At 42.6% G+C, this 25,699-nt stretch overlaps 4 protein-coding genes across 18 annotated transcripts in view; 2 read left to right on the plus strand and 2 right to left on the minus strand.

The window, feature by feature from the left end:
* Positions 1 to 9,898, plus strand: part of LOC133165618 (dehydrogenase/reductase SDR family member 12-like) — a 38,041-nt gene extending 28,143 nt beyond the window's left edge. The window contains exons 5-15 of one of the 4 annotated variants that reach the window (XM_061295414.1): positions 4,483 to 4,723; positions 7,350 to 7,504; positions 7,854 to 7,987; positions 8,058 to 8,140; positions 8,348 to 8,443; positions 8,516 to 8,597; positions 8,664 to 8,725; positions 8,808 to 8,912; positions 8,983 to 9,073; positions 9,481 to 9,618; positions 9,686 to 9,898. In XM_061295414.1, coding sequence (XP_061151398.1) covers positions 7,449 to 7,504; positions 7,854 to 7,987; positions 8,058 to 8,140; positions 8,348 to 8,443; positions 8,516 to 8,597; positions 8,664 to 8,725; positions 8,808 to 8,912; positions 8,983 to 9,073; positions 9,481 to 9,618; positions 9,686 to 9,867 — 1,029 coding nt within the window. In that variant the 5' untranslated portion in view covers positions 4,483 to 4,723; positions 7,350 to 7,448 and the 3' untranslated portion in view covers positions 9,868 to 9,898. Of the gene's footprint in view, positions 1 to 4,482; positions 7,505 to 7,853; positions 7,988 to 8,057; positions 8,141 to 8,347; positions 8,444 to 8,515; positions 8,598 to 8,663; positions 8,726 to 8,807; positions 8,913 to 8,982; positions 9,074 to 9,480; positions 9,619 to 9,685 lie in introns of all 4 variants that reach the window. The other 3 variants (XM_061295413.1, XM_061295412.1, XM_061295415.1) reach the window with 3 other exon arrangements.
* On the minus strand, positions 3,183 to 4,489 carry camk2n1a (calcium/calmodulin-dependent protein kinase II inhibitor 1a). The gene is made up of 2 exons (XM_061295416.1): positions 4,214 to 4,489; positions 3,183 to 3,659 (listed from the first exon to the last, which is right to left on the minus strand). Exons 1-2 carry the CDS (start codon positions 4,380 to 4,382, stop codon positions 3,589 to 3,591), a joined length of 240 nt encoding a protein of 79 aa, XP_061151400.1. The 5' UTR covers positions 4,383 to 4,489; the 3' UTR covers positions 3,183 to 3,588.
* Positions 9,899 to 10,347: 449 nt separating the features above from the next.
* LOC133165803 (cullin-3-B-like) lies at positions 10,348 to 14,780 on the minus strand. Its single transcript, XM_061295694.1, has 16 exons — positions 14,721 to 14,780; positions 14,110 to 14,307; positions 13,925 to 14,038; positions 13,601 to 13,761; positions 13,398 to 13,512; positions 13,104 to 13,332; positions 12,889 to 13,034; positions 12,641 to 12,817; positions 12,394 to 12,564; positions 12,217 to 12,324; positions 11,659 to 11,783; positions 11,492 to 11,588; positions 11,275 to 11,409; positions 11,016 to 11,202; positions 10,809 to 10,954; positions 10,348 to 10,574 (listed from the first exon to the last, which is right to left on the minus strand). Exons 1-16 carry the CDS (start codon positions 14,778 to 14,780, stop codon positions 10,443 to 10,445), a joined length of 2,301 nt encoding a protein of 766 aa, XP_061151678.1. The 3' UTR covers positions 10,348 to 10,442.
* A 4,514-nt stretch (positions 14,781 to 19,294) lies between these two features.
* Positions 19,295 to 25,699, plus strand: part of mbnl1 (muscleblind-like splicing regulator 1) — a 35,148-nt gene continuing 28,743 nt past the window's right edge. For 2 of the 12 annotated variants that reach the window (XM_061295417.1, XM_061295426.1), the window contains exon 1: positions 22,258 to 22,534. The gene's annotated coding sequence lies outside the window, so the exon portion shown is untranslated. Of the gene's footprint in view, positions 19,449 to 22,254; positions 22,535 to 23,040; positions 23,374 to 25,699 lie in introns of those variants that run through there. The other 10 variants (XM_061295422.1, XM_061295425.1, XM_061295420.1 and 7 more) reach the window with 9 other exon arrangements.

Consider the following 25,699-nt stretch of genomic DNA (forward strand, 5'->3'; position numbering starts at 1 on the left):
GCTTTGAATCGATTTGCACTTATTCAACACACTCGAAATGTCAACTTTAAAAGTATTAGCAGCTCTCGCGTTCCAAAAAATGCAAGACTATCATTTAATATGACGTGAAAAGAAAAGGTTGCTCCACGCAGTTTCCAAATAACACATCAAGTGTGCTCGCTTCAAGCTCCTATGCATTCCTACTTGAACTTTTCGATAAAACCAAAATGTACACCCAAACCACATCCTGCTGCCGTGAGAAAACTAGCTAGCTTACTGCTACCATATCGTGCTAGATGCCATTAGCATTGTTGACATTGTTGACTAATTATAAACCTTCAAGCTACTGTTACTTTACTACACATGGAGCAATAACACATACAAACAAAACATTAAATGTTATTCACAGGCATCTTAAATACGTATTGTAAATTTAAAAATCTAAACTGTTTCTCACGTCCAGCTCGCAAAAGCCCGACAGAGCGATGGGAAAATGCACTGCTTTGTAAATGGAATGGAAACATGTGTATACATGAGGGAAATGGATAACAACGACACGATGCTTTCCCACACTAATTATTTGGTGATGGCAACCATATGTTGCGGCCGCCCGAGCTTTATGTGACCGAGATATACGCGGCCTACTCGTACCGGCGCTCGACGATTTCTCGATTCGAGGAACTTGAACAAGGAAAAAAAGACATTTGTGTGTGCAAAATTTTTATATGCTGAGTAAGAAATATTTGTATTTTTGCAGAAATTATTATTATAAACTATAATAAGATGGAACATTACAACTTCTGTCCATGATTTAGACTTTTTTTGTCTGATGACAAGAGTAAAAGTGTGGCAAAATGGCCGCCAATTGAGATGGAAAAAAAACCCAAATGGATTTTGTGGTATTTTAAATAGTGGCAAGTGTGGGGTGACACCCATTTGACATGAAAATTCTGAACACAGCTAAATTCCAGTTCAAAAGGGTGTGCAGCCACATTATCTATTTCACAAGATCTATTATTCAGGGGTGTGTAGACTTTTTATTTCCATGCTACTGCAGAATCCTAGAGAATTTTCCTTAATCACATGACTAAAATGTTATTTGATTTTCTGGGAGGGAAAAAAAAAAGCAGACAGAATCACGTTTCATTCTTTCACCATTTATTAGTTCACCAAGTACAGTGAAAATGGCATCATAATATACAATGACTCATTCTTAGAATGTCATGACATTTTTGTAAATAGTTTTTTTTTTTGCTTCATAAAATGATGTTCCATTATTGAAAATATTAACGATTCATGCACAACAAACCATATCCAGTTTCTTTAAAATGGTGGTATAAAATAAGCCAACTTAAAAAAAAAAATAATAATAATAATTGTAATGTTCAAAATGGGTCAAATAACACCGTCATTTGCTCATACTCATAAACAGTGCAATATACTCTAAAACTGCCATTTTCTAACAAATTCGTCAACGAAGCTCAAGTCACAGTATACGATTTCTTACTAATAGTTGAACATCGATGTGTGCAAAAACCCAGACACATTCAGTTAGTCCTTAAAAAACCCTCCGAGCTCTGATAAACAAACGAGAGCGGTCGAGCGAAAACGAACTTCGTCTCGTTCCTCGCGTCCTCTCCCGAGTAGAAACTGGCTATTTTGTCGATGAACTGTAAGACCAAATACGAGCATATCATTTAAATAACAAATATTTAGATATAAAAATACAAATATGACCTTTCTGTTTAAAAACAAGCGTGCCTGGGGTAAGCGTGATGGCACCTACGTTGGCACCGGAGTGAGAATTCATGCATGACGTAAAACACCATAAGTTGCAAAAGAACAAATACAGTGGTACTTTGACTAACGAGTCTAATCCATTCAGTGAGCAAGCCTGTCACTCAATTAATCAATTCAGCAAATCAATTTTCTCTCTTTGAAAAGGCCATCAATGCACTGTATTGTTTAATTACTGCAGATACTGGAGTATTCGTGTGTGCCTTTAAGGGGCGTGTCCTAGTGAGCTGAATTCAGGTTTGCCAGTTGTCCACATCAGCTTCTTGCCATTTTTGCATTTTTTGTGTTTGACAGTCCCGTTCAATAAACCGGCTCTCCTTGCCCACATGGGAGGGCATCACAGTACTCGTTAGAAAAACAATAATTATAACCAGGGCAAGGATATGGAAGTAGACCTTTTTGTTTCCTCTCGATGATATAGTGAGATAAAGTGAGATTGTGGTTTGGCTGGGATGGCTTGGTGACTGGAAACATTTGTAAATTGAAGTCAACGTACCACTGTTTGGAACCAAGACGTGTTCTGCGTATTAGTTTCGATATTTACTCACATTCTATTTAATCTCCTTCATTTGGCCACTGTTTGTTAAATAATCAAATGTAAATAATTATAGTCATCAAAAGAATGAACGCAAATATCAAAGCAACACTTTTGATTTTGCTCCCATTTTCCATGAGCGGAAATATCTTTTCGGACGTTCTAAGCACAACAAAGGCCTGGCTCTTTTGAATTTTTGGATTACAAATCTGCCTGCCATTTATGTTAGTTGGATTCAATATAGTATGATTGTATATATTAGTGAGCTTGCTTGATAATGTGCAGCGATCATCCTGTCGAATTAGCATTTTGCTGCGCCACACCTGTGAGGTGGCCGGATTATCTCGGTGAAGGAGGAGAGCTCACAAACACATTTTCTCGAGGAATATTTTGAAGTCTCAGGTCTTTTTGTGTCAGAAAATGATTCGATTTTTCAGTGGAGCTCATGAAAATGGTCAGCAAAAACAAAAGTCTTATATTTTCGTCAAAGATATGTGCAGGTGCAGCTACACCAACCTGCTGCTTTTTAACCACTGATGGCAGAAAGAAATCCCGTGGCGTTCCACTACAGAAAATATTAACATTGCACCATCCTCGGATATATGTTTTTACATACAATCTGGTCTCCTTTAGTAAGAAGTAGATTTGAAAGTTTGCTTGGTCTTTCGGGGGAAAAGAAGAGGGAGTGGGATACCAAAGGAGTAGAGCAGCAACAGGAATGCATTGGAGCGGTGCTGAAAGGACAGCTCCCTTGAATGCAAGGGGGGAGGGGAGGGGGTGGTGCAAGCTGAGCCTACTGTACAATGTCGAGCTTCAGCCCGACGCTTGTTTTTGCTTGCGTCTGGCGCGGGGGTGGGGGGGGGGTGGGGGGGGGAACAAAAAGACATAGCGGCGGGTGGTGATGTTTGTTTAAATGACAAGTTCATCCATCACCTTTCAGAATGAAGCCAGCGCACATCGAGACGCCACGTCTCGGCATTTGGGAAGGGGGGATTTTTCTTCCCGAAAAAAGACAAGAAAAAGCGGGAATCGTTTTGGGAGGATTGCCAGCGATATCCCACGGCGAATCTTTCCACTCCTCCTCTTCCATCCTTCTGGTTAGCTTGCTTTTCCTCCGCCGCGTTTCATCCCATCGTCATCCTCACTGCGTGTGTGGCCGTCTTCTCTTTCTCCTCCTCCCCCCCCCCCCCCCTCTCTGCAATCCTCCAACATGCACAGCCGACAAGTGCTTCAAATCGGTGATCAAAATGAAAAGAGTCTGCAATGGAGGCGGATCTTTAAACCCCAGGCGACGACTTGTCTGTCATCCCTTTGAGGACCTCGTCTATTCGGTCGTCCTCGATTACCACTGTGGAGGGGGGGAAAACATATTTTATTCGCTGTATCTATTTTTATATTGATTACAAGACATTTAAAACTAAAGGCGGAGAGCATCTAAAAACAACTGTCATGGCTACTCCAGTATAGGTTTCATGTTTACTGCATCGCAGGCATAAATAAATAACACGCATGTGAAAATCAGCCATGCGGCAAATATACTAGACTGGTTCCTTAATGCATCATGATATGATAAACAATCACGTGACAACATGAAAAAGCAGGTCTCATGTTCCTCAATGCATCTTTGGGTGTCATGTATGATAAATAATCGAGTGGTCCCCTTAAAAAAAAAAATCCTGTTTGTTGAATGAATTGTGATGAACAGTCAAAACAGGATAGTGGGCAATTTAAAAGTTCTAGGTCCCTGAATGCATCACATGATCGCATGTCAACCGCATGACAATCAATCGGTCAAGTGTCCTTGGTTAAACAAATGTACCTGGTCCTTGAACGCATCACGATCTTGCCAAATGCATTTAACACAATGCAAATAACGTTTGGAGCTATAATAATAATATTTACCTCGCTTGGCTCTGCCGATTTGGCCGAGCTTCGGGGGTCTCTTGGCCTGCGAGCCGGCAAAAAAGGCGCTTGTGTCCTGCAGTCCGCAGCTAAAGGACATCTGGCTGACCTCGCTGTCAGCCCCGTAGCCGCTCATTTTCCCCTCGTTGTATGGCAGCACCTCGGACATGTTGACTGGCAAGTAGATTGGAGAAGTCCTCTTCGCAGCCTTAAATCCCGGCGTGGTAGGGACGATCTTCAGTTGTTGTTTTTTTTTGTTTTTTTAATAGAAGTCCTGGTGGAGGTCCTGAGGTGCGATGACAGCTGTGAGTTGGGTGGCCCCCCGTTTGCAGCTGCAGTCGGAAGATGCGTGGAGCCGAAATGAGTGCGTGCGCTCTCCTCTGTTGCTGGCTGATGTCTGGTGTGAGAGGAGGAACATCCCGGGATCATAAAGGAAACCCAGGCGGAACGGTGAAGTCATCCATTCGGGTTGGGGGAAGCGAGTGTGTGTGCGTTTATGTGTGTTTGGCTTGTGGTGATGTAACAGTGCCCTCAATCGGCAAAACAATGGAACTGCAGGAGGAAAGGGACGATTTTTTTTTGAAAATCTTCTGCTGAGGCTTTGCTGTGTCAAAACAAATCAAGAAAATGAATGGATGGGTAAAATTATGTTTTTAGTGAGGGGATTTTATTCTTTACAAATACATACAGTAATGACATTTCAATACAAAGGACAAGGACAGTCTGCGTATTCTTTATATTTATTGAAATGCTTTGGAAAAAAAAAAAAACACAACAAGATTTAACTGTCAATATGCGCATCAAGTGAGAGGTGCCCCCCCAAATCTCCTCCCTTCGGGGGCACGTTAGCATGGCATCTTGGAATCACTAAGATACTCAGAGATGCATTAACCAACATCACAGCCCTCAATTTTTCAGTCCAAGGCCTATGGCTAGTACTTGATGTATTCCTTAGGGAGGACACACAATCCCCCCCCCCCCCCCCCCCCCACTTGGACAGCAATCTCCAGCCTGCAGCTGCCAAACGACCAGCAGAACACTTGGCTCATGCTGGGTTCAAACAAGGGACAGGTGTGATGTCATCACTATGAGACAGAAGTAAAGAGTGCTTGTTGGCCATCCTTCATTCCACAGGCCTCCATGCTCTACCTCAGATTTTTTTTTTTTTAAATCCTTATTGGACTCAGTCTGTGATTTACTTCCCAGCTCTCTACTTCCACTTTGGCAAGCAGCACACGTAATGATCCAACTCACTCAATCAGCAGTGCGTGTGTGTGTCTCTCTCTCGAATCATTACCTCCAATTACAAATGAATCACCAACATGCTGAGTCACTAGCCTGCTCTTCCCTTCCTCCCCAAAAGCCCCTATTGATGCTATTGAGGCGGAAGCACACACATGCACACACGCGCTAACACACACACACACACACATACAAAAAGTCTCTGGACTAAAAGCTGGGGGGGGGGGGGGGGGGGACAGCAATTACAAGCCAAGAAAGAGAACCGGGATTGATCCACCGTTATAGAGATTTATATTGCGAGAGAAAGTGGTGCAGTAGATTTATCATGTGTAAATAACTAGCTATTTGATTGATTGATTGATTGATTGAGTGAGTGATTTGTTGATTGGTTAGAAAAATCTTTATTATTGTGTTTGAAGTGAGGCACGCAATCCTACTGTGACTTCTTCCAAATAGGTTGGCGCGTTGAACATATTCTTTGACTACTTTTGTCCAAATTGAGCAATTTAACTCACTTCAATGTGGTTCCTTGGCACCAAGGCTTCACAAGATGGTGGAGAATCACTAATTTATTCCAAGTAAAGCTCGAAACGCATTTCAGCATAGTGCCAAAATAAAAACAATGTATCAAAGATTTTCACGCTTAGTAAGTCAGTGAACAACTTTGACTATGAGCGGGAACAAATATTCTCGCAGTGGCCACCATTGCAGTCTAAAAATCGACATTTACATTCGGAAGTCACTTAGATCATTCTTGCAAAATTCTTAAAAGGTGAAGACCAGTGCAAAGGTCTAGCAGAAGGCCAAAGCCGTTTTGATGTCTTGCGTTTAAAGTAGGTCACTGACTGGCCTCATCTCACGCTTCAATGTACGCCCTAAGCACATGGCTGACACTGGCAATTGGCATTAGACTGGCAGGCATGCCTTGGTGGCTCGCTCTCTCGCTTTCTTTCTTTCGCTCTCTCTCTCTCTCATTCCCGAGATGCATGTGGCACTTCTGTCAAAGCGACTGCTGATGCTGTCAAACATTCGCCCCTGCGCTGTCGCACACACACAAGTGATGGTGAATTTTATGGAGGTCTTTTTTAGTGAAAAAGGTTTGTGGTACATGCATACAAATCACTTTACACAAGTACACAACTTGGACTTGCACGCATGCAAATTACTGTAGACACCGCCACACACCTTTTTGACCTCCATACCAGGGGTCACCAACTCCGGCCCTCAAGGGCACCAATCCAGCCTCTTTTAGGTGCAAATGATCAGCTCATTAGCAAGCTCTGTAAGACTGATAACGCCACCGCCATCTTGGATGTGGCAGGTAAGGCTGCCCCTTACGTAAGTGCTCTACTTGGATTATTGAGTTCCTACTAAAAAAAACTATGCAACGAGTGCAAAACCAAAATATCTTACTGGCAGTGATATGCAGTACAATTACATATTACGTGTTGTTCCTGATTATTTACTAACCGTACACACTTTCCCCCTTAGGAAATAAAGTAGGTAGGAATTGATCAATTCGGATTAGCACACTCGTCAGTAACTAAAACTAAAAGTAATTGCGCCTCATGAGCAAGTATGCAATGTTTGAACTTTTTCTTTTTTAGAATAAATATTCTGCAGATTGATAAAGGCACACATTTGTGCACTGAATGCAAATTTAGAATACATGTTGAGTTTTGTTATCCTTTCACAAGCGGGTCTGACCATCATAACATCCTAATAACATAAACATATCATCCTTTTTGCAAATGTAATTTGTGGGAGATTAAACAAAATAAATCCTAAATGCATTACGGGACCGTGTGGCACATCCAATATGGCGGACGAGCTGACGGTCTACAGAGCAGAGGCGCTCGATGAGTCTATATATTGTATTGTCGACAGAGGGCGCTGTGGTGCACATTCCCCTTCCATGTGACACTCATCTGTCACAGTGGTTGTCCAAAGGAACCGTGGCTTCCAAGCTTCTGCAAAGTTACCATTTGATACCATGTCGCTGTACCGAAATGCCATCTGGTTTTTAAACGGAATGCACCATTATACAAGGTCAGTCAACGACTTTCATTTCTCCTTTTTATGCTAAATGTTTGGATAATCTGATGGTTTTGTTCTCTTTGTATTTCTTTTAAGTAGAGAGTTTATGAAAGGCCTGATCACCGAATGGCACCGCACAAGCTGTCCTTTATGTGCCATCACAATTGTTGATTTGTTTTGAACGCTGTTTGCTAACCTTTATTTGGCCGAGGCACAAACTTTACTTGCAGCACCAAAATGACATGTCACAAAAAATATAATATACTGAAATAGAGACTAGCTGGTGAGGATGAAGGCTATCCACCCGAATGGAACTAAAATGTTCAGAGTGCTCTTTAATATGTGAACTTGGTTCTTATAGGAAGGGATATGAAGCAGCTTCTCAAAACTTTGAACCCCAGGACCTGGATGTGTCGGTCGTGGGGAGGTCTTTTATGGTCACTGGAGCCAATAGTGGGATTGGGAAAGCCACTGCCATGGCTATAGCCAAGAAAGGTACACACACCTAAGAGATTTATGCAATTTTTAAATTCAAATTAAACGACACAGACGATTATGCTTGCAGGTGGGAGAGTGCACATGGTCTGCAGGAACAAAGATAAAGCAGAGGAAGCCAAGGTTGATATTATTAATGAATCTGGGAATACTGTGAGTAAACATTTTCCTATCTTAAGACTCATCTAGGCTTAGCGTTATTATCCGAACACTTATTAATTTTCCCTGTGACTAATCACTTTCGGGAAGAACCTTCCTGATAAATACAGAAAACTGTATTTGAGATGTTTCATGGTATTTGAAATTTTGATCTTATACAAAGTTGAAGTGAGGGAATAGTCATCAACATGTTCATTCCAGGAGGTGTACGTCCATATCGTGGACTTGTCCGAATCACGCAAAGTGTGGGAATTTGCAGAAGCCTTCAAGAAGCAGTATCCATCTTTACATGTCTTGGTATGTACTGCCCAACAACAAATGATTGATATTTTCTAAGATGGCAACACTCGATTGGATTCTTTTCAACAGATAAACAATGCAGGCTGCATGATACACAAGAGGGAGGTGAACGCCGAAGCCCTGGAGAAGAACTTTGCAATCAATACGATGGGTATTAGATTTTACACATGCAGTACGTACGAGACAGCCTTCCAACATCTTTTGTCCATCTCTTTAGCAATGTATCTTCTCACGGAAAGTCTCGTACCACTTCTACAAAACAACCGGCATCCCAGGGTGGTATGAACCAACACACAGTGGCGCTCTTGTCAGCCGTGCCTGTTGTCCAAAGCTCTAAGCACACTACGCCTTCTGTTACTAGATCACTGTGTCATCAGGGGGGATGCTGGTCCAGAAGCTCCAGACTGATGACTTGCAGTCAGAGAAAGGATACTTTGATGGTCTCATGGTCTACGCCCAGAACAAGGTAGGAGGGGGGGGGGGGGAGGAGATTCCCATCAGGAGTTGGAGGAGAAAGATTATGTTGTTCTTCTCAGAGACAGCAGGTGGTGCTGACGGAACAGTGGGCCAGAGAGTACCCGGATATTCACTTCTCTGTGATGCACCCTGGCTGGGTCGATACACCAGGTAGCTAGCAAATAGCATCAAATATGTGAGGAATGTGTCCCTCTGAAAACAGAATTATTTATTGTACATATTATATAATATTAAATATTATTTTATTTATTTATCTATTATATTATTATTATATAATATATATATTATATATTTCCACACTCAAGCAGCAACGTCATATCATTTAATTATTATATAATATTAAATATTATTTTATGTATTTATCTTTTATATTATTATATATTATATATATTATATATTTTTACACACAAGCAGCAAAGTCATCATTTTGGGACGAACGTGTTCACAGGAAATTTAAACTGTTTTTTTTAATACAGCAATTGTGTTGAGTCAATAATAATAAATAATAATAATAATGATAATAATAATAATAATAATCCCAATAATTCATTCCGCAGCAGTGTCCACGGCGATGCCTCAGTTCCACAGTATGATGGGCCAGAGACTGCGCAGTCCAGAGCAAGGAGCCGACACTGCGGTATGGTTGGCCCTGTCCAAAGCTGCTGGCGAAACCCCCAGCGGGCAGTTTTTTCAAGGTGGGCAACATTCTCTGGGAGGTGTAGCCTTTTCTTTTTGTCACCCGGTGACACGTGTGTTTTGTAGATCGGAAGGCCGTCCCAACCCACCTGCCTCTTGCTTGGACTCGCAGTTCCACAGTGGAGGTTCTGACTTTCATCTCTCAGCTGGAGATGCTGGCCAAAGCTGTGCAGTCAAAGCCTTTTGGAGTGCTTAGTGATCCACTGGGGCCCCAGCGTATCCCAAGTGTCGTAAATGTTGATTATTAAAAATAATTAAATCAAGTCATGGAGAATGAGACACTGTTTGGCGTTACTCATTGTATCAGATAGATAGCATCTTAAAAATTAGAATAGAGGTGTACAGGCATTTGGTACAAAATGTCCACATGGAGTGTAAAAAAAACCCCAAAAAAACATTTCCAATATTATGGCAGCTTGGATTTGAATTTTGCGAGGTCAGCAGGTCATGTCTTCAGATATCAATTTATTTTTTGTAATAGTTTAAGAAAACACTTTCAGGAGAACAAATATCAAACGATTAAGCATCAAACTACTTTTTTTATTTACAATGTAGAAATTCAATGATATAAAATTAAATTGGCTTCTGCGTATTTATATTAAGAGCAAAAAAAGCATTAATACTTTTTTGGGGGGGGTTTGTAAAAATCTCAATTTTTTTAAAATAAATTACTTTCTATACAGTATTGAAACAAAATAAGGTGCAGTTCACATTTTACATAGGGGGGGGCGGGCGTTGCTCCTTTGATTCCAGGAAGGTCCCAGAGGATGTGGATTTTCCGTGCAGATCTCAACGTCCATCCACCTCCTCTGCAAAGTCCCCTCTACGCGATGTAGGTGTACATATTCCGGTCCTCCGGAGTCCTCGCTAAGTATTCCCTCTCTATAAGTCCCTCGATGCGCTTTTTGATGACCACGGGACTGGGGAGGAAGCGTGTCTGCAGCTGCTGAGTCACCTGAGCGCATCCAATTCAAACCATGTCAAATAGCGTCAATTTGGGATTACCGTAATTTTCTGACTATAAATCGCATCGGAGTATAAATCGCACCAGCCATAAAATGCCCCAAAAAGTGAAAAAAAACATATATATGTATATAAGTTGCTCCTGAGTATAAGTCGCCCCCCCACCCAAACTATGAAAAAAAACGCGATTTATAGTCCAAAAATTATGGTATGTTGAAATATTCACCTCGGCCACCAGGACATTGTGCTGGATCTTCTTCCTGGACTTCATGATGCGCACAATGGCTGCCTCGATCATGACCTTCCTGTCGTCATCCACTTTCTGCTGCGTCTCTTTTCTCTCTGGGTCGGACTCGCCTTGTTTAGCAGCGACTAAGAAAAAGCACACGGGGTAGTTTGTTTTTGTTTTTTTTCTTTTTCAAAATAATGTTACCTGTTTGTATTTTAACTCTGTGCACTTTAGCAGTAAAATGGTCATTGACTGTAAACAAATGTCCACTTTCAATCTCCTTGGACTTTGGCTCTTTGGTAAGAACTCTCTGCGTGGGCTTCCCACAGGCCAAAGACTGCAACGCTCGTACCAACTCCCATCTGGGAATATCTGTCGCGTGATGAATCTCCTTTAAAAAGAGAGAGAATTTGCCAGAAAGTCTTGCTCAACAGTAAAAGATGAAGCTTAAGCTGCAACAAACCTCAAAAGTGTAACATTCGCTGTGGTTGAAGAGCATGAGGATAGTCATCTGGAAGGTGGACACTTGCAGAATTGTTTTACGGGCGTTTGAACCGGTCACGTGGGCACCTCCCGAGCTGGCTTCGGAACCGTCATCCTGGACACGAGTTCAGACCATTCATTTTTTTTATACATCCTCCCAAGAAAAGTCAACCTGAAAAATTGCATTGGGTACTCACTTTTTTCAAAGCACCGTAGAAGGTTGCAATTAGGTCTGCCCCGCCCATGTGATGCTGGAGCGTGAGCTGTCTACCACTGTGTTTGGCCAGGTAAAACCTGCCAAAGAGAAGCCTCTAAAAAAACAAGTACTAACTAAAACCCAGTATGTCATTTGAACAGGTATTACCTCCTAAACACCTCAAAAGCATGCTGAGGGGAAAGGGGGATGGTGCATCTGGGCGTCGTCGACTGCGTTGGCCAATAACCCGTGGTGAGTACTCGGACAGTTAGGTCCACACCACACAGAGAAGCCTGAGAGAGACGTTTTAAATAGACGAGTAAAATCAAGCCCTTGTCTAAGCTCTCAAATTTGAATACCTGTGCATGTTCAAGCCACAAAAATATATATAGATTTTTTAAAAGCCTCCAATGACCCAGATATTCCAACACGTCATCGCTTTTCTATTCACGATGAGGCGATATCCACCAATTAGCTCGTGAGATTTTCGCAGATGGGGGGGGGGAACGGGTCGCCGTAGCCGTCTCCTCGCTTGAGAATATAAATAACGAGATCAAGCGGTCTCTGCAGATGCATTTTTGGAGCAAAGCTAGCTAGCTTCACGCTGTAGTGGTAGGAACAGGTAATAATAGCTAGCTCGCAATTGTGCTTGTGACGTGAACGAAGGCACTGGATAACATTTTTCGACTTTTGACCTGAACACGCGTTCCATTTTGAAGGTCTTACCGACGTGACGTGTATGTGTCGTCTGAACTCATCCATAGTCGCGTTGGAGATGGTCATATCTCGAAACATCCCCTCCAATTTCGAGGTGAACTGACATCCGCATTCCGTCTGCAAAGAGCAAAGAGCGTGAGCCCGACGCCCGGACGAGCGACGCCAAGACAACCGACCTTGTCTTACTTTGAGCTTGGCGATCATGCTCCTCTCTAGATCGTCCGACACGCTCTTGTTGCTCAGCAGTCTCCGGCCCAGGTGCTGCTTGTAGTACCTTTCAAACACATCCTTCTCCTGGAGGAACCTGAACAACACCATGGCCTTGTCTAGAATCAACTCCACCTCCTGTTCTGTCAACTTGATAAGGACACCAAAGAAATATTAGAACTAGCGTTTTCCCCATGACAGATTTGCGATACTTCCACGGACATACCCCTCGAACTCCTTTCTTGAGTTTATCGTCGATGAAGAGCGAGAGGTACTCGGGTGAGCGAGAGTTGAGATTGAGGAAATACTCAAAGTCTCCCGCTATGGTTTGCTTGAATATTTTGTCATTGTTGAACGATTCGTGGAGGAAACGGTCAAACATCATCTTCAGGTTCAGCAGGCCCTGTTCAGGAAACAGACAAAATACTCGAGTCTGGTTTTTAGATGCGTCTTGGGCTTCCCCCATCGCTATACCTGGATGGAGTCGACTGGATTCATGCTCTCTCCTTCTTCTGACACCAGAGCCCGGCCTTGTTCTCTCAAGTACAAGCTCATACAATCGCACATTGTTTTTAAACCATTGGGGACACGGCTGAACAGCTTGTACATGCATAAAAGGTCTGCGGGTCAAAGTAAGGACAAAGGTCACGCCATCTTCACATCTGGAAACATTTCCAAAGCCACTCTACCTTCTGTGATGCGATTCTGCAACATGTGGACCATGCCCGAGTTCTCCATCTCCAAGATGGTTTTCATGTGTTTTGTTATCAGTTCCCTTTCCACCACCTTGACAATGGACTCCTCGGTCGATTTGTCCAAACAATGTTTGACGCGCTCGATTTCCTCGTTGATTCTGGCCTCCACCCTCTTAATGTAGATGCTGGTGCTGTTTTCCGCCAGAAACCTTTGGCTTTCCATCTAAGCGGGCCGAACGATTACTTAATAGACCTGGAGAGGACACGGGGGACCCGGACGGGACTCACCTGGTAGAATTCGGCTGACATTTCCAAGAAAGGACGCTCAAAGTCTTCTTCGTATACAATCCTGCTGTCCAGGCCGAGGACCATCAGCATCTGGCAGGTGTTTCTGATGGATCCCCTGCAATTCAAATATTTCCCGTCAACAATAAGACATGACTCTAAAGAGAACGCACGATGGGAAATAAACTCCTAATAGTCCTCCGTACCTGTCTACAACTTCTCCCCTTCTTTCTCGTTTAATCATGTCCAGTAGTGTCTGCCATAGATGTTCTCGAATGCAACTGTAGTGGACCACCTGGTCTCTGAATACGACGACGCTGAGGTTGTACACGTTCTCCACGGTGTTTTGCTGAACATAAACTCGGTCCTGGAATTGCAGAATAAATTCAAGTTATCCAACAAGAGCTTCTGCTCAGCCCACAAAAAAAAGGTTGGCCAAGCTGTAGATCCAAACTCTTTTTGGCAATGTAGAAGAATGAAAATCAGATCAAAGCTTCATAAAAAAGGCCACCACATTCCTAACTTCCTACCATGTACATGAGGATGTCTCTGATCATGATGGTGGCAGTTTGATGGTCGTTCCACTCTCGATTTAAGATTTGCAGAAATTTGTTATTTAGACATTTCAGGACGTCTTGTCGTACCTGTCAAAAGCGATATGCCGTATGAATCAATGGCGGGTTCATACACACATTCACAAGGGGTTCTTTTTTACTTTGTTGATGAGATGCTCTGTGACCACCTCCCGCAGGCCCGTGTAGAGCTTCTCCCCGTGCTTGTGCAGCACCATGGTGTAGGCATTCCTGTACAGTTCTTCGAAGCTCAGCCCACTGTTGTTCTTCCTCTGGATCTCCTGGATGGCATTCTTTAACAGGGCCCAGATGCTCTCCACATATCTCTCATCCATTGTCATCTATAGTGAACAGGTGAGATGACATAACTAGCTGATTTGATTTTATTAAGGATGGCAGCTTCAGACAAATTAATGTTTGAACCTGAGAAGCAAATTTGATTTTTTTAAAAATTTGATTTAGTATAAATGCCACACCCTGGAGTCAATGTCAAGACAGGGGAGACTTGACAATAGATTTGCCCCAATCTGGCAATCTTTAAGTAATTTCTTACAATCGTCATGGCAAGCTTTGAGATTGACTTATTTTGGTTTTATAGATAGTTTGTCTTGTCAGAAGCGACAACTCACGAATATGGCTGACATGATGTTGTTCCTGTTTGTGGCAGCTTTTGCTTGTCACAGGTATTTTTTCCACATGCCAGTGGGGAACTTGCTTGCACGTTTATTTTAGTTGCCTGGGAGCACATACTTACTGGGAAGGCGCGTATCCTCATTTTGGCTTCTTTCTTGGTCTCGCACCTAACATTGGCCATGATTATTCTCATGGACAAGTGACGCTACGGAATAATAAGAGACCGCACGAGATGCGTCCGGGGGCTAGCTTTGTATAAGGACGCGCGCTGATCGGATATTCTGCCTTTGTTACAAACGACATTATGACGTCATAAACTAGTGTTGTCGAAACGTTATTACGTAGTGCTGCCTCTTTTTGGGGGGGCCATAATTATAAATGTCGCAACATGGAAGAATCGTTCTCAGGAAATACAATTAATTATTTTTATTTGGGGGGGCAACAACAACAACAATACAACTAAAGCAACTAAATAAACATCCCAACAAATCCGACCGATGACGTAATGCAACACAGGTACTTCTCGCGAGAGTTCACCTGTCAGAGTGTCAGGAAGCCAAACTGCAGTCACTTTCGGAATAAAAACAAAACTACAAAAATTTGGTAAGCATTTTTTTACCAGCAACTACTGCAGACTGTTAAAACTATAAGAAGCCTCGCATATAGGAAAATAAAAATGTCATCATGTAAGTAACGTGCGCACAAAACGAGAATTTGAGGCCAGGTTTAAAAGACGCACTACTAAGGCCACTTATTTGTGCTCCAAAAAGTCATGGGCGTAAGAGATACTAATTAATAATATTGATATCAAGTTAAATAAACAAATTCAAACTTTTTATGCCAATTAAGTACGTACCACCTAAAAATGACAGCTCTCCGTATTAGATTCGTGTTTATCAAAAACAGGGCAGAGGCTTGACCGTACCAAAGTAAATATTTAACAAGGCATTCTGAAATATTTGATTGTTGGGTGAAAAACAAATGTAGGGTACTCTAAAGTTAAATCAATCGGAACCGCACATTTATAAAAATGCATTGTACTTTGCATGAAAATTAAAAACAGGATAATTCTCCATATCTGCATTGTTGTCATCACGTCCACTTCAGTTTGTCCAGCAGGTGGCGTGCAAATGACAGTTACCACCGTTTTGTATTTGCTGGAATATGTTCCAGAGTTATCAAGAACACTTGTAAAAATCGTTTTACCCCAGTCACAATGTGAATGCAATGCTTAAGTAGCATGATAGCATTCACAGAAGTCACCAAACACACACACACCTTTCATTGCAAAAGCAGAATTTAATCCGCCTGTTTTTTAGTTCATCCTTGCACCACAAAGATGACACCAGAGGGGTCAGGACAAAACGCCGCTCCCCTCAGAATCCCGCTCTCATCATTTTAGCCAAGTCGGTGTTGACCTGGCGCCACCGGCACAAAACAGGACAAGTAATTTAATTTGCTTCTGCCGTCGACCTTGAAACAAGGAATGTAGGCTACTGGAATCCCATTGGGGAGGCAGATTCTCAATTAAATTCCCTTCCGAGTTTAAAAAAAATACATACTTTTTCTCCTTGGTATGTCCGAGAGATAATGGTGTTGCCAGTAATTTTATTTTTTCATTTTATATTGTTTTTTAACTGTCCCTTCTAGTAACATTACATTGTATCTGCTAGCTTTTGGCTACTAAGTTATTTATTGCAAAAAGATTCAAATGAAAATGTCACAATTCATTATAGGGTGAGACACGGATTTCTATTATTCTAACAGTTCTCTTCTTTGAGGACGATTTCGGGCTATATTTCAAATGATTCGACCATTTGGATGACTTTGATGAATGCCGTCTATCTGTTGTGTTCTTTCCAGGCACTTTTCCCATCTTGTATCACCTGAGAATGGAGACAGATGTATGTATTGACGCCATGTGATGCGGGCTGCTGGTAATTGCTGTCATAACTTCTTACCCCGTGGACATGGCGTCTTTAATCACCCCGTTGAAAACATCTTAGGTCAGAACTCGATATTGCTCATAAAATCTAAATATAAGGCCCCGGAGGCTGAGCTGTTTCGCAGACTCGCTCGCACTCTCAGCGGTAATAATAAAAAAAGATTCTCGACTACACGGGAGTCGGCCGCTTCTCAAATGACAAGAGAAGTGCTTATAATGGTGTTTTACTTCTTAAAGGCTTACACGGCTATTTTTTTGTATTCTCTTCCTCATCACCCAGTGAAGCAGGCTTTTCGAATATAGACCGATAGGTTCTCCGCCTTGTCTTTAATAATATACTAGTCCCATCCCACAAGCCTCATTATGACTCACTCACTAATCATAGGCTCCGCTTGATTCCCTTTTGGTCACTATCTACTCTCTTGTTGAAGCACTCCATAAAATGGAACTTCTGCCTCTTCGAGAAGAAGAATCCAAGAACAAGTGGAAAGCTATTGTTGACTTTTTCGGCAGGCGCCTGTCTGTTATTTACGGCTCTGATCAACATGTGATTGGCTGAGGCAACGTGATAATAATGCCAGGCACTCGTCTCGTGGAGTTTTAGAATTACAATACGTAGGTGGCAGGTTGAGTTACCTGGTTGCTAGGTTACTAAGTGGCCTGCCTGTCTGACTGAGAATGGATTTGATATATTTAGTCGTCCGATGAGTCAAGATGACTTGATAGGATTTTATACATGGTCATTTATCTCTACTTTGAACTTATAAGCAAATACAAAAGTAAGTTAGTTGATGGATCGGAAGGAAGTAGGACAAAGTCACTTAAATCATGTTGATTTTTTTTTTTTTTTTGTCTTGTGCAATTTGTTAACTTTTATATTTCTTTTTCATGCAATTATTAGTTACTCCTCAGATGAGATACTGACAATTTTTGCTAAATAGTTTGTGATGTTTGGATAAGAACGCCTAACATTGAAACTAAAGTATCTTTAAACTTGTCATTTAGAATTTTTTTTTATCATAATGTCATTATAGTCACATCGCGGTGAAGAAAAAATAGACTTAAGGCCAAAGCCTGGTTTCATTTGCACATCAGCTATTAAGGATGACGCAACATGACTCCGTGATTATAGCGAAAAAGTTCACGGGTACTTTGTTACAATTGATTCTATTGACACAATGAACAACTAGGAACTATTCACATCCGTGCCCGTCTTTCTCACTGTTTAGCGTCGATCGGAATGCAGGGGTGCCACTCGCTGATCACACCGTCCTGGGAGCCCTAAAAGGGAAGCACTCTTGATTCCTGGCAGCTCAAGGAGGAGCGAAGACTAAATTAGGCATGGTTTCATTGACTTCCAATTCCCTGAGTCCCAGCATCCCTGCAGCCGAGGAGAGGAGAGGAGAGGAGGCCTGGTAAGTCAGATGAGATGAGGAGCCGAGGAAACAGGAAACCCAACAAATCAATCAATTGAGCATTTCGACATAACCAGAGCTCTTGATATAAATCAAGGCTTGTAGTATACTGTATACGCAAGGGCTGTGTATAAATTCCGAATTCCATCCAAAAGATGAACTTGAATGTACTCCACCCCAAGCAAGGAACACAGGCATGTTTGTGAGATAGCTTCGAATCTTTTATTTTTCACCATGAAGTCGACTTAATGTCATGTGCTTAACACAATTTCAAATTCTCCCTATTCGATCCCACTCGATTCGATTATTTTCGACTCGACTCAAAGCAGTAAGTGTAAGAAAATACGTTTGTTCCAACCAAATGTGCAACTTTTATTTTGTGTTGCTGTCTTTTCTGGGCTGATGAGTCACTATCCTTTTCCCCCACCCAGCCCTTTTTTTTTTCCATGCGCTTTTTTGCTGTGCTGTCCAGCATGATTGACTGCGTGTCTTTCTGTGCACGATCAGCCCTAGACAGGTGCTGAATACTGCTGAGTGGCCTTGCCCGTGCATGCGTGCATGCGGGGGGCTCCAGAGGCCTGCCCCGACATTCCTGTGATACTTCCAGAGACGCCGCAGTCCTTGGGGGAGAAAAGGCCAACTGAAGGGGGTGAGTTGAAACCTGCCTTCTCTGAGAGTGTTATGGCATCCTTTTTTTTTTCATTTTGCAGACACTTCCTGATTTCCGTTCATCTTCGTGCTTTCATTCTCCACCACTTCCTCTCCCCACATAGTTTCTCGCTTCAAGAATGCAAACATATCTACCAACGCTTATGTATTGGGACGCCTAGCATTTTCAGCTAGTTTCTAAATTTTGTCCATTCATCCAGAAGAACTTTTTTTTTTTTAAGGTCAAAGATCGCTTAACCTGAGTATATGGGCTGGCAATGTCTGTTATAGGTCATCCGTAAAGTGTTTGATAATTTTTTAGACCTTACCTTCCCAACATTGATCCCACAATGAAGGAAGCATTAAATAGTACCAAATGTCTTGATAATTATTCATTTGTTGACTTAAGAGCTTCTTCACCTCAGTACTTTTGTACACATAATGTCGTGTGTAACAACCGCAGTTGTGAAAGTGAAGAAGAGGAAGTTAGAAGAAAAAAAAAAAGGGGATGCAGATCGAGCTAAATATGATGACCATATTTGGCATGAGATAATGCAAGCCACGGATGCAAATGAGATAAAGGAGTGGTTGCCATGGAGACGTGATGTTGCGCAGTGATGGCTTCGCTGTAAACCTGACCACACTTGCAGTATGGCCGTTGCTAAGCAGAAGGCGCTATTGTGAGCGAGTGAGAAGGGAGAGTGAGTAAAGTAGCAGACGGATAGGAAGGGGGGGGGGGGGCGAAAATGTTCCTTCATGGTGCCGTGCGTTGCGTCAGCGTGACCTTTGCTTAAAGTGGTTTTGTTCGTCTAAGTGGCACTTGAGCGCGAGACACACACAGGTAAGCTCACGCCGAGCACACCATTCATCTCTGCTGATTTTTGCGTTTGGAATTGATGACTTTGGATCAGTTTCATTTTTTTTTTGTATATGCAATGTTGTCCAGTCCGATTGTCAACGTATAACAAAGTTTTTTGTTTGCGTTAAGGGCATTTCATATTTTTGCATTTGCAGTATGTCTTGTAGTATCTAGAAAGAGAACCTGCTCGAAGCCCAAGTGAAAGGCCTCTTCGGAAAGGGTGTTTCCATTCGATTCCTTTTTATCTGCAAGATAAGCTTCCAGCTTGTGCAGGGAGGCGCACACACACACGTGCACACACACATTCTTTCCGGTGCCAGATGAGGACGAGGCAGCGTGCTATTTCCTCGCTCTGTATTTCAAACTTGACAGCTAGCTTGAATTACCTAGCCCCTCCCTGTGTGGAAAATAAATTATGAGGGGAAAAAATCAATCAATCAACAAATAATGCACTAAAGTCGGCGAGTTTTCCGCAGCCACGTAGTCTTAACAACAATGTGCTCTGTATATTTATAGCACAACACTCAGGGCTAAAATAACATGTAACACAATCAGGAAATTATTTTGCTTTTTTGATTCCACTGCCACCGAAATAAAGTCAAGTTAAACGGGTTAGTTTGATTGCTGCTCCCAGCTGCTGGCCTTTCCGCAAGGCAGGCCAGGCCAGACCGGGCCGCATGCTCCCATTGCAGTCGTATCGCTGCGATGCTCTGTAATGGAAGCCTAATGTGTATTTGCGGCTTAGTGATAGATGAGCAGTCAGAGTTTGGCACACCGAGGCTCGGGGAGATTTCCTCGGGAGAGTGAGAGTTCACATTAGCCGGCCGCTGGCATTTGCAAGAGGTTGGGAAATAGCAAGGCTCTGACATGATAGGACAGTTTAAGTTGGAGATTTGTTCTCATCGGGGAAGGAAGAGAACGTGTGAAAAGTTAGGTGGGGATATGGCGAGGGGTTGTGCGAGCATGCTACCTCGTCTTTATCTCGTAGAAAAACATTTCTCACCGTTTATTATCTTGCTGTCAAACATTTAGTCATCACACGGTTGGAAATAAACAGCTTTGGTGTGTCCAGTTGGTGGAAATCCCCTTCAACTTCATTTTTCATTTATAGAACACGCACTTCCTGTTTTCGGTTGGTTAGCGTTAACGTTGGTTAATGTGTGTGAACTCATTGTGTGACCCCATTTTTTTTTCTTGTTTTTTTTCCCCTTCTTTTATTATTATTATTATTATTTTTATTATCATTATTTTTATCAGTGGTAGTAGTTTTTTGTATTTTTTTTTCACTGCATTTATTTATTTTTCTGTGAGCAAATATGATTTATTTTGAGGATACATAAGGTCTTGCAATTGTAGAAATTCAGAAACTGTCAATGGATCCCATTGTTTTGTCAGGAAAGAAAGCAGAATTAAACCTGTCTGTTTTTGCCAGATGTAAACCAACAAAAACAACAACACCTTGTTTGTTTTGTACTGTACATGGAGCAGATAAGGAAGGAAACTTTTCTTCATTAGCTAAATGAGCAATCCATCTGGCGTCCACAAACTTGGATCACACTTTGTATTGGACAAGGCTGTAGTTGAAACAAATGGGAGCGCTTGCGGTTCTTTGGGACGAGATGTGGATTAGAGAATTCAACTTTGAGCCAAAGTACCGGACACCAATTCGATATAATTAACGCTTATTTATAAGGATGAAAAAGAAAGCCAGAGAGAGAGAGAGCTGGCTTCACCCGAAAGGGAAATTCCACATTAGTTTTTGCAGAGCCGAGATCTTTGGTGGGATTGTGATACGTTATCTCCATCACCATGTCTTTGCTTTGCCCAAATCTAATCACATGACTGTGTCTTCCAAACAAGCTGTTTGCAAGCCGGTGGTGTTGCAGCTGTGACTGCAGCTTGTAACACCGGCTTGAAGGGCACAGCGTGTAAATTTGACATGACTTATCACAAGATTTGTGTTTAGACTGTGCGGGATTAGTTGGGGAGGGAACGGAAAGATACGTTCAAAGCTTTGGCAAGTTTCTTCTGAAATATTGCAATGCACTTGCAACATTAGAATACAATTTAGGTTTTCATTGCCTTAGCTTTATTTGTTTGAGTTGGGTATTTTCACTATAATAACATAGGAAAGATACATTTTGAATTCAAGCTTGTATGAATTTTTGTTTTCATCCAAATTTGACTTTTTGTACTCGTTTTGATTTGAACGACATCCCATTCAACAAGTGTTTACAATTTTGGGGCGGCAATAAACATTTCGAAGTGATTGTGCAAGAGCTTGTGAAGCAATAGGAAAGCTGTTCTTCATATTTGGCTTTTGCCTTCCTTTCTTGACTGGATTGTACACGTCTCATATTCCATTTGATGGGTTTCCTCGCTCTGCCTCGTCTTTTTATCGGCCTCCTGTCACTCATCTTCCTTTCTCTATCTACTTCCGGGTCTGACTGGGCAGGCAGTGGCCATGTTGTGGTGTGTATGTGTGTGTGGAGGGGGGGAGGTTGTCCGCCTGCAGCAAGGAATGAAGGAAGGAGGATGAGGAGACTGCAGGGTCTGCACGGCTTGAACTTCCTCCTCCTAATAGCTGCCCTCCTCCCCAGCTGTTGCTACTGACCCCCCCCACCCACCTATCCGCACCACTTTCCTTGGGCAGCAGACAGATGATCCAGAGGCTGGGGAAAAATTCAGCCCAGTTAGCTCAGGCACTGGAGAAGGCAGGGGTGGGGAGACACTGGCGTAACAGCCAACGCTGCAACGTGCACACGCATTTGCAGACACACACTCCTCCCTTCCTCCCTCCCTCCCTCGCTCGCTCGCTCGCTCGCTGTGGTGGCTCTGCACAGCTCCTCCGCTCATTCGCTGCTGATTCACCCGCTTTCCTCTCCTCTGCCAGTCGCTCTGCCGTGCCGTGCCGTGCTGTGCTCTGCCTGCCTGCCTGCCTCTGCCTGAGAATGGTCCAGCCGGTGCCTGGGGGTCTGCTGTCGCAGCCTGTCTGAACACACGCACAACCACAAGTGTCAGTCGACACGCGGAAGCACTCACACATTAACCGGAGAGCAATGTGAGAGGTAAGAGCTCGCTTCGTAAACCTTCCTCCCAGCGGTTTAATGTCGATCTTTTCCTCCCGTGGCGTGCTGCAGTCTTGACTTTCTAAAGTGGCCGTCTGTGCATCAGAGCGACAATACGGGGATTGTTGCGTGCCTGCCAAAGGCTTAACGTCTGTTTGTTACAGCTTGTTTTATAGCCGTTGGCACGGGCACTGCTAGGAACACTCTTGCCCTAAAGCAGACAAGCAGACAGTCACAATAGCCATTTCCTGAGGCGAGTTCACGAGAAGATTTTCTGACGCGTGAGCGCGCGTGCGTAGCGCCGTCGTTGGTCCAGGAAACGCCAGGGATCAATAGATCACCCGCTCGTCTCTCGTTGCCCCATTCGGACTCTTTGGAGTTGTCCTGCAGACAACATTTGAGTCCCGTCTGCCCTCCATTGCTGCGTCAGCCCAAAAAGGGGAAGCATGATTTTGCATGTGCGTGCGTATGTTTCAACGTGTGCACACTGCAAAACGACCGCCCCGCTGTATGTAAATTATATGTGACATGTGAAACTGCTGCTACCTTATATGGTAAGCACAGTATTTCAGTACGGTAGAATCTTGCCAAGCAATTCAGGTCGCGGGAGGAGAGGGTGACTCCGTCGCTGGGAGTGTGTGTGTGTGTGTGTGTGTGTGTGTGTGTGTGTGTGTGTGTGTGTGTGTGTGTGTGTGACTCGGTGAGTGTTTGCATGTGTCTGGTGGAGAGGGAGTTACCAAGAGAGGGACAAAGTTGGGGAAAAAGAAACGGGGGCAAGAAGGAAAAGGAAAACAAATGTACTTCTCAGGGAATCTACTTCTCATTGCTCAAAGTGAATCGTAAGTCGTTCTGTTTTGGGTTTTTTTAGTCACACGAGATCGTTTCACTCGGAAAATTCTTGCGTGTGTGTCTCGATGGGCATGGAAAGGATTTGCCTGTTTTTTTTCCCCCAGATCACATCAACATGGGATTCTGCTAAAGTCACGATAGGATCAGTGAGTCTTGTGAGGCTTTAAAAAAAAAAAAAAATAATAATAATCATTTATTCTCATCCCATTTGACACCCTCCCTACTCATTACGACTACCCCTCCCCTCCTCTCTCATCTCTCCAGGCTTCCTGGTGTGTCTGTGGTTGAGGCAATGAGGTGGAATGTTGTTGTTGTGACTTTGTGGGAGTTCGTTGGTAGCTCAGACAGTGGCGCTCATGCACACACATTATCGCAAATATGTACACATGCAGCGGGAGATTGCATTGTCTGATTTGTAGTAAGCCAATTTTAGTCGAGCAAAAAGCTGAAATGTGTGTTCTTCGCACTTGCACGTGTGGAGCTTACGATATAGTGTACTTGTGGGATTTTCTACTTGACGGCATTGGCGCTGACAGGTTAAGCCGTTACTACACGAGGGCTTTTTTTTTTTCCCCCCCTCTCCGTGTTTTTACAGTGTTGTGACCACTTTTCAGCAATGTGTCACAACTTCAGTTGACTGGAAAACACTCGCTCTAATGAGCACCAGTATTTGCCTCCCTGACCTTCTCTGATATTTAGACCCTTTTTACATGACTAATAATCCGACATGTTGACCGTAAACTCCAGTCCAGCTGTTTCAGTTTGACTCATGCTGGTTGTGGAAAAAGTAGCAATAAGGGGCTTTAGGGTTGTTTTGCGTTGTCGTGTCCAAAGAAAGAACGCAAAATAGCAGCACAAGCGATTCTAAACTAGCTTTAGTTTTATTATAACACACTTTTTATTTTTTTATTATACCAAGTTTTATGTTTTAGCCTGGATAATCAATTGAATTCAAAATCAATGAAGGGGAATATTCCCACATATTTATTTATTTCAACATTTATTTATTTAACATTTATTTATATTTATTCATGCTTAATTTTAGTTTTTTATATTTATTTTGTTTATTTATCTATATATATTTAAATCTTTATTTATACGTGGATTTATATTGAATTATTTTGTTATTCTTTCCACGGCATTCCAATCATACCTATCCTGCTGTCGGGTAATGCTGGTAGCCTTCCTTGCAAGTCTTCTCCGCATTTGTTTTCTTCCTCACCAGGCCACTGAACATGTGTGTGTCTGCATTATTAGGCCAGGCAAGCATTCATCACACCTCATGAACTTGGCTGTGCTCCCTGAAAATGATTAACTCGATGAAAGTCATCCAGATAAGAGTAACAAGAAATAGGCCGATTTAGAAGGTAAACAAATCCCTGAAAGAAAAAAAAAAGGTAAATCCTTATTGTGATTTTTATTTCACTCTTTGAGATTTTTTTAATAGCATTTTATTAACCCTGGTGTTCCATCACCATGATTTATCATTCTTGTTATTCTTTTGTTACATTTCACACAAAAGAAATAACCTATTCGCACAGTGGATGAGGTCATCTTTATTAGTCACGCTTGGATAACTGGCAAAAAAAATAATTACAGCATTTTCCATAACTATGCAGCGTGTATAGTTGTAGAGGAAGGTTAAGGTAGTTTCCTTTTACTAATATAATATTACACAATATTAAGGGGATGCTCAACTATGAACTCCGTGACATATCTAAGCGTTGCCTAACTGTGTAGAAATCGGCCTGTGGGCTGCTGCTGCTGTTTCAGCACAGTGACCCAGACGACATAAATGAGATCCAATGAGCTTCTCATTAAGTCGTAAGGCCAAGCATTATCGTTAATATCCGTTGACTTCCCCACATTCTTAACACACACACAGTCTTGCACACAATCTTATCAAGACTTAACGATACACACTATTGTGACACGGTTTGTCAGGGTGTGTGCAAAACAAGAGACCTCATTGTCTCCAGCGGTTGGCTGACGGAAGAATAAGCGGGGATTGTTTGCGCCTTTGCAAACCGACGAATCGTCGCAGGATAGTTATTGTTTCATGATGAAAATGACGACAAGGGGGACTGATTGCATTTCTTAGTGAGGATATTCAGCATGGCCGTTGTGGTCGTCAGTAATCCTTGCCTTCATTTGAGCTAAAAAGATGTATTGTCATTGTGGAAGGAGACAAAGAAGCCATGCTACTTGCTAATGTACCTTATGGAAACATCATGTTTAGGTCGGTGGTACGGTCCACTTTTAACAGAAGTTTGGTTTGAATTGTGTTACTGCTAATAATTTATTAGCAGGTAAAAA

The sequence above is a fragment of the Syngnathus typhle genome, linkage group LG13, assembly GCF_033458585.1.
Source record: "Syngnathus typhle isolate RoL2023-S1 ecotype Sweden linkage group LG13, RoL_Styp_1.0, whole genome shotgun sequence".
In the NCBI taxonomy this organism is placed as follows: Eukaryota; Metazoa; Chordata; class Actinopteri; order Syngnathiformes; family Syngnathidae; genus Syngnathus; species Syngnathus typhle.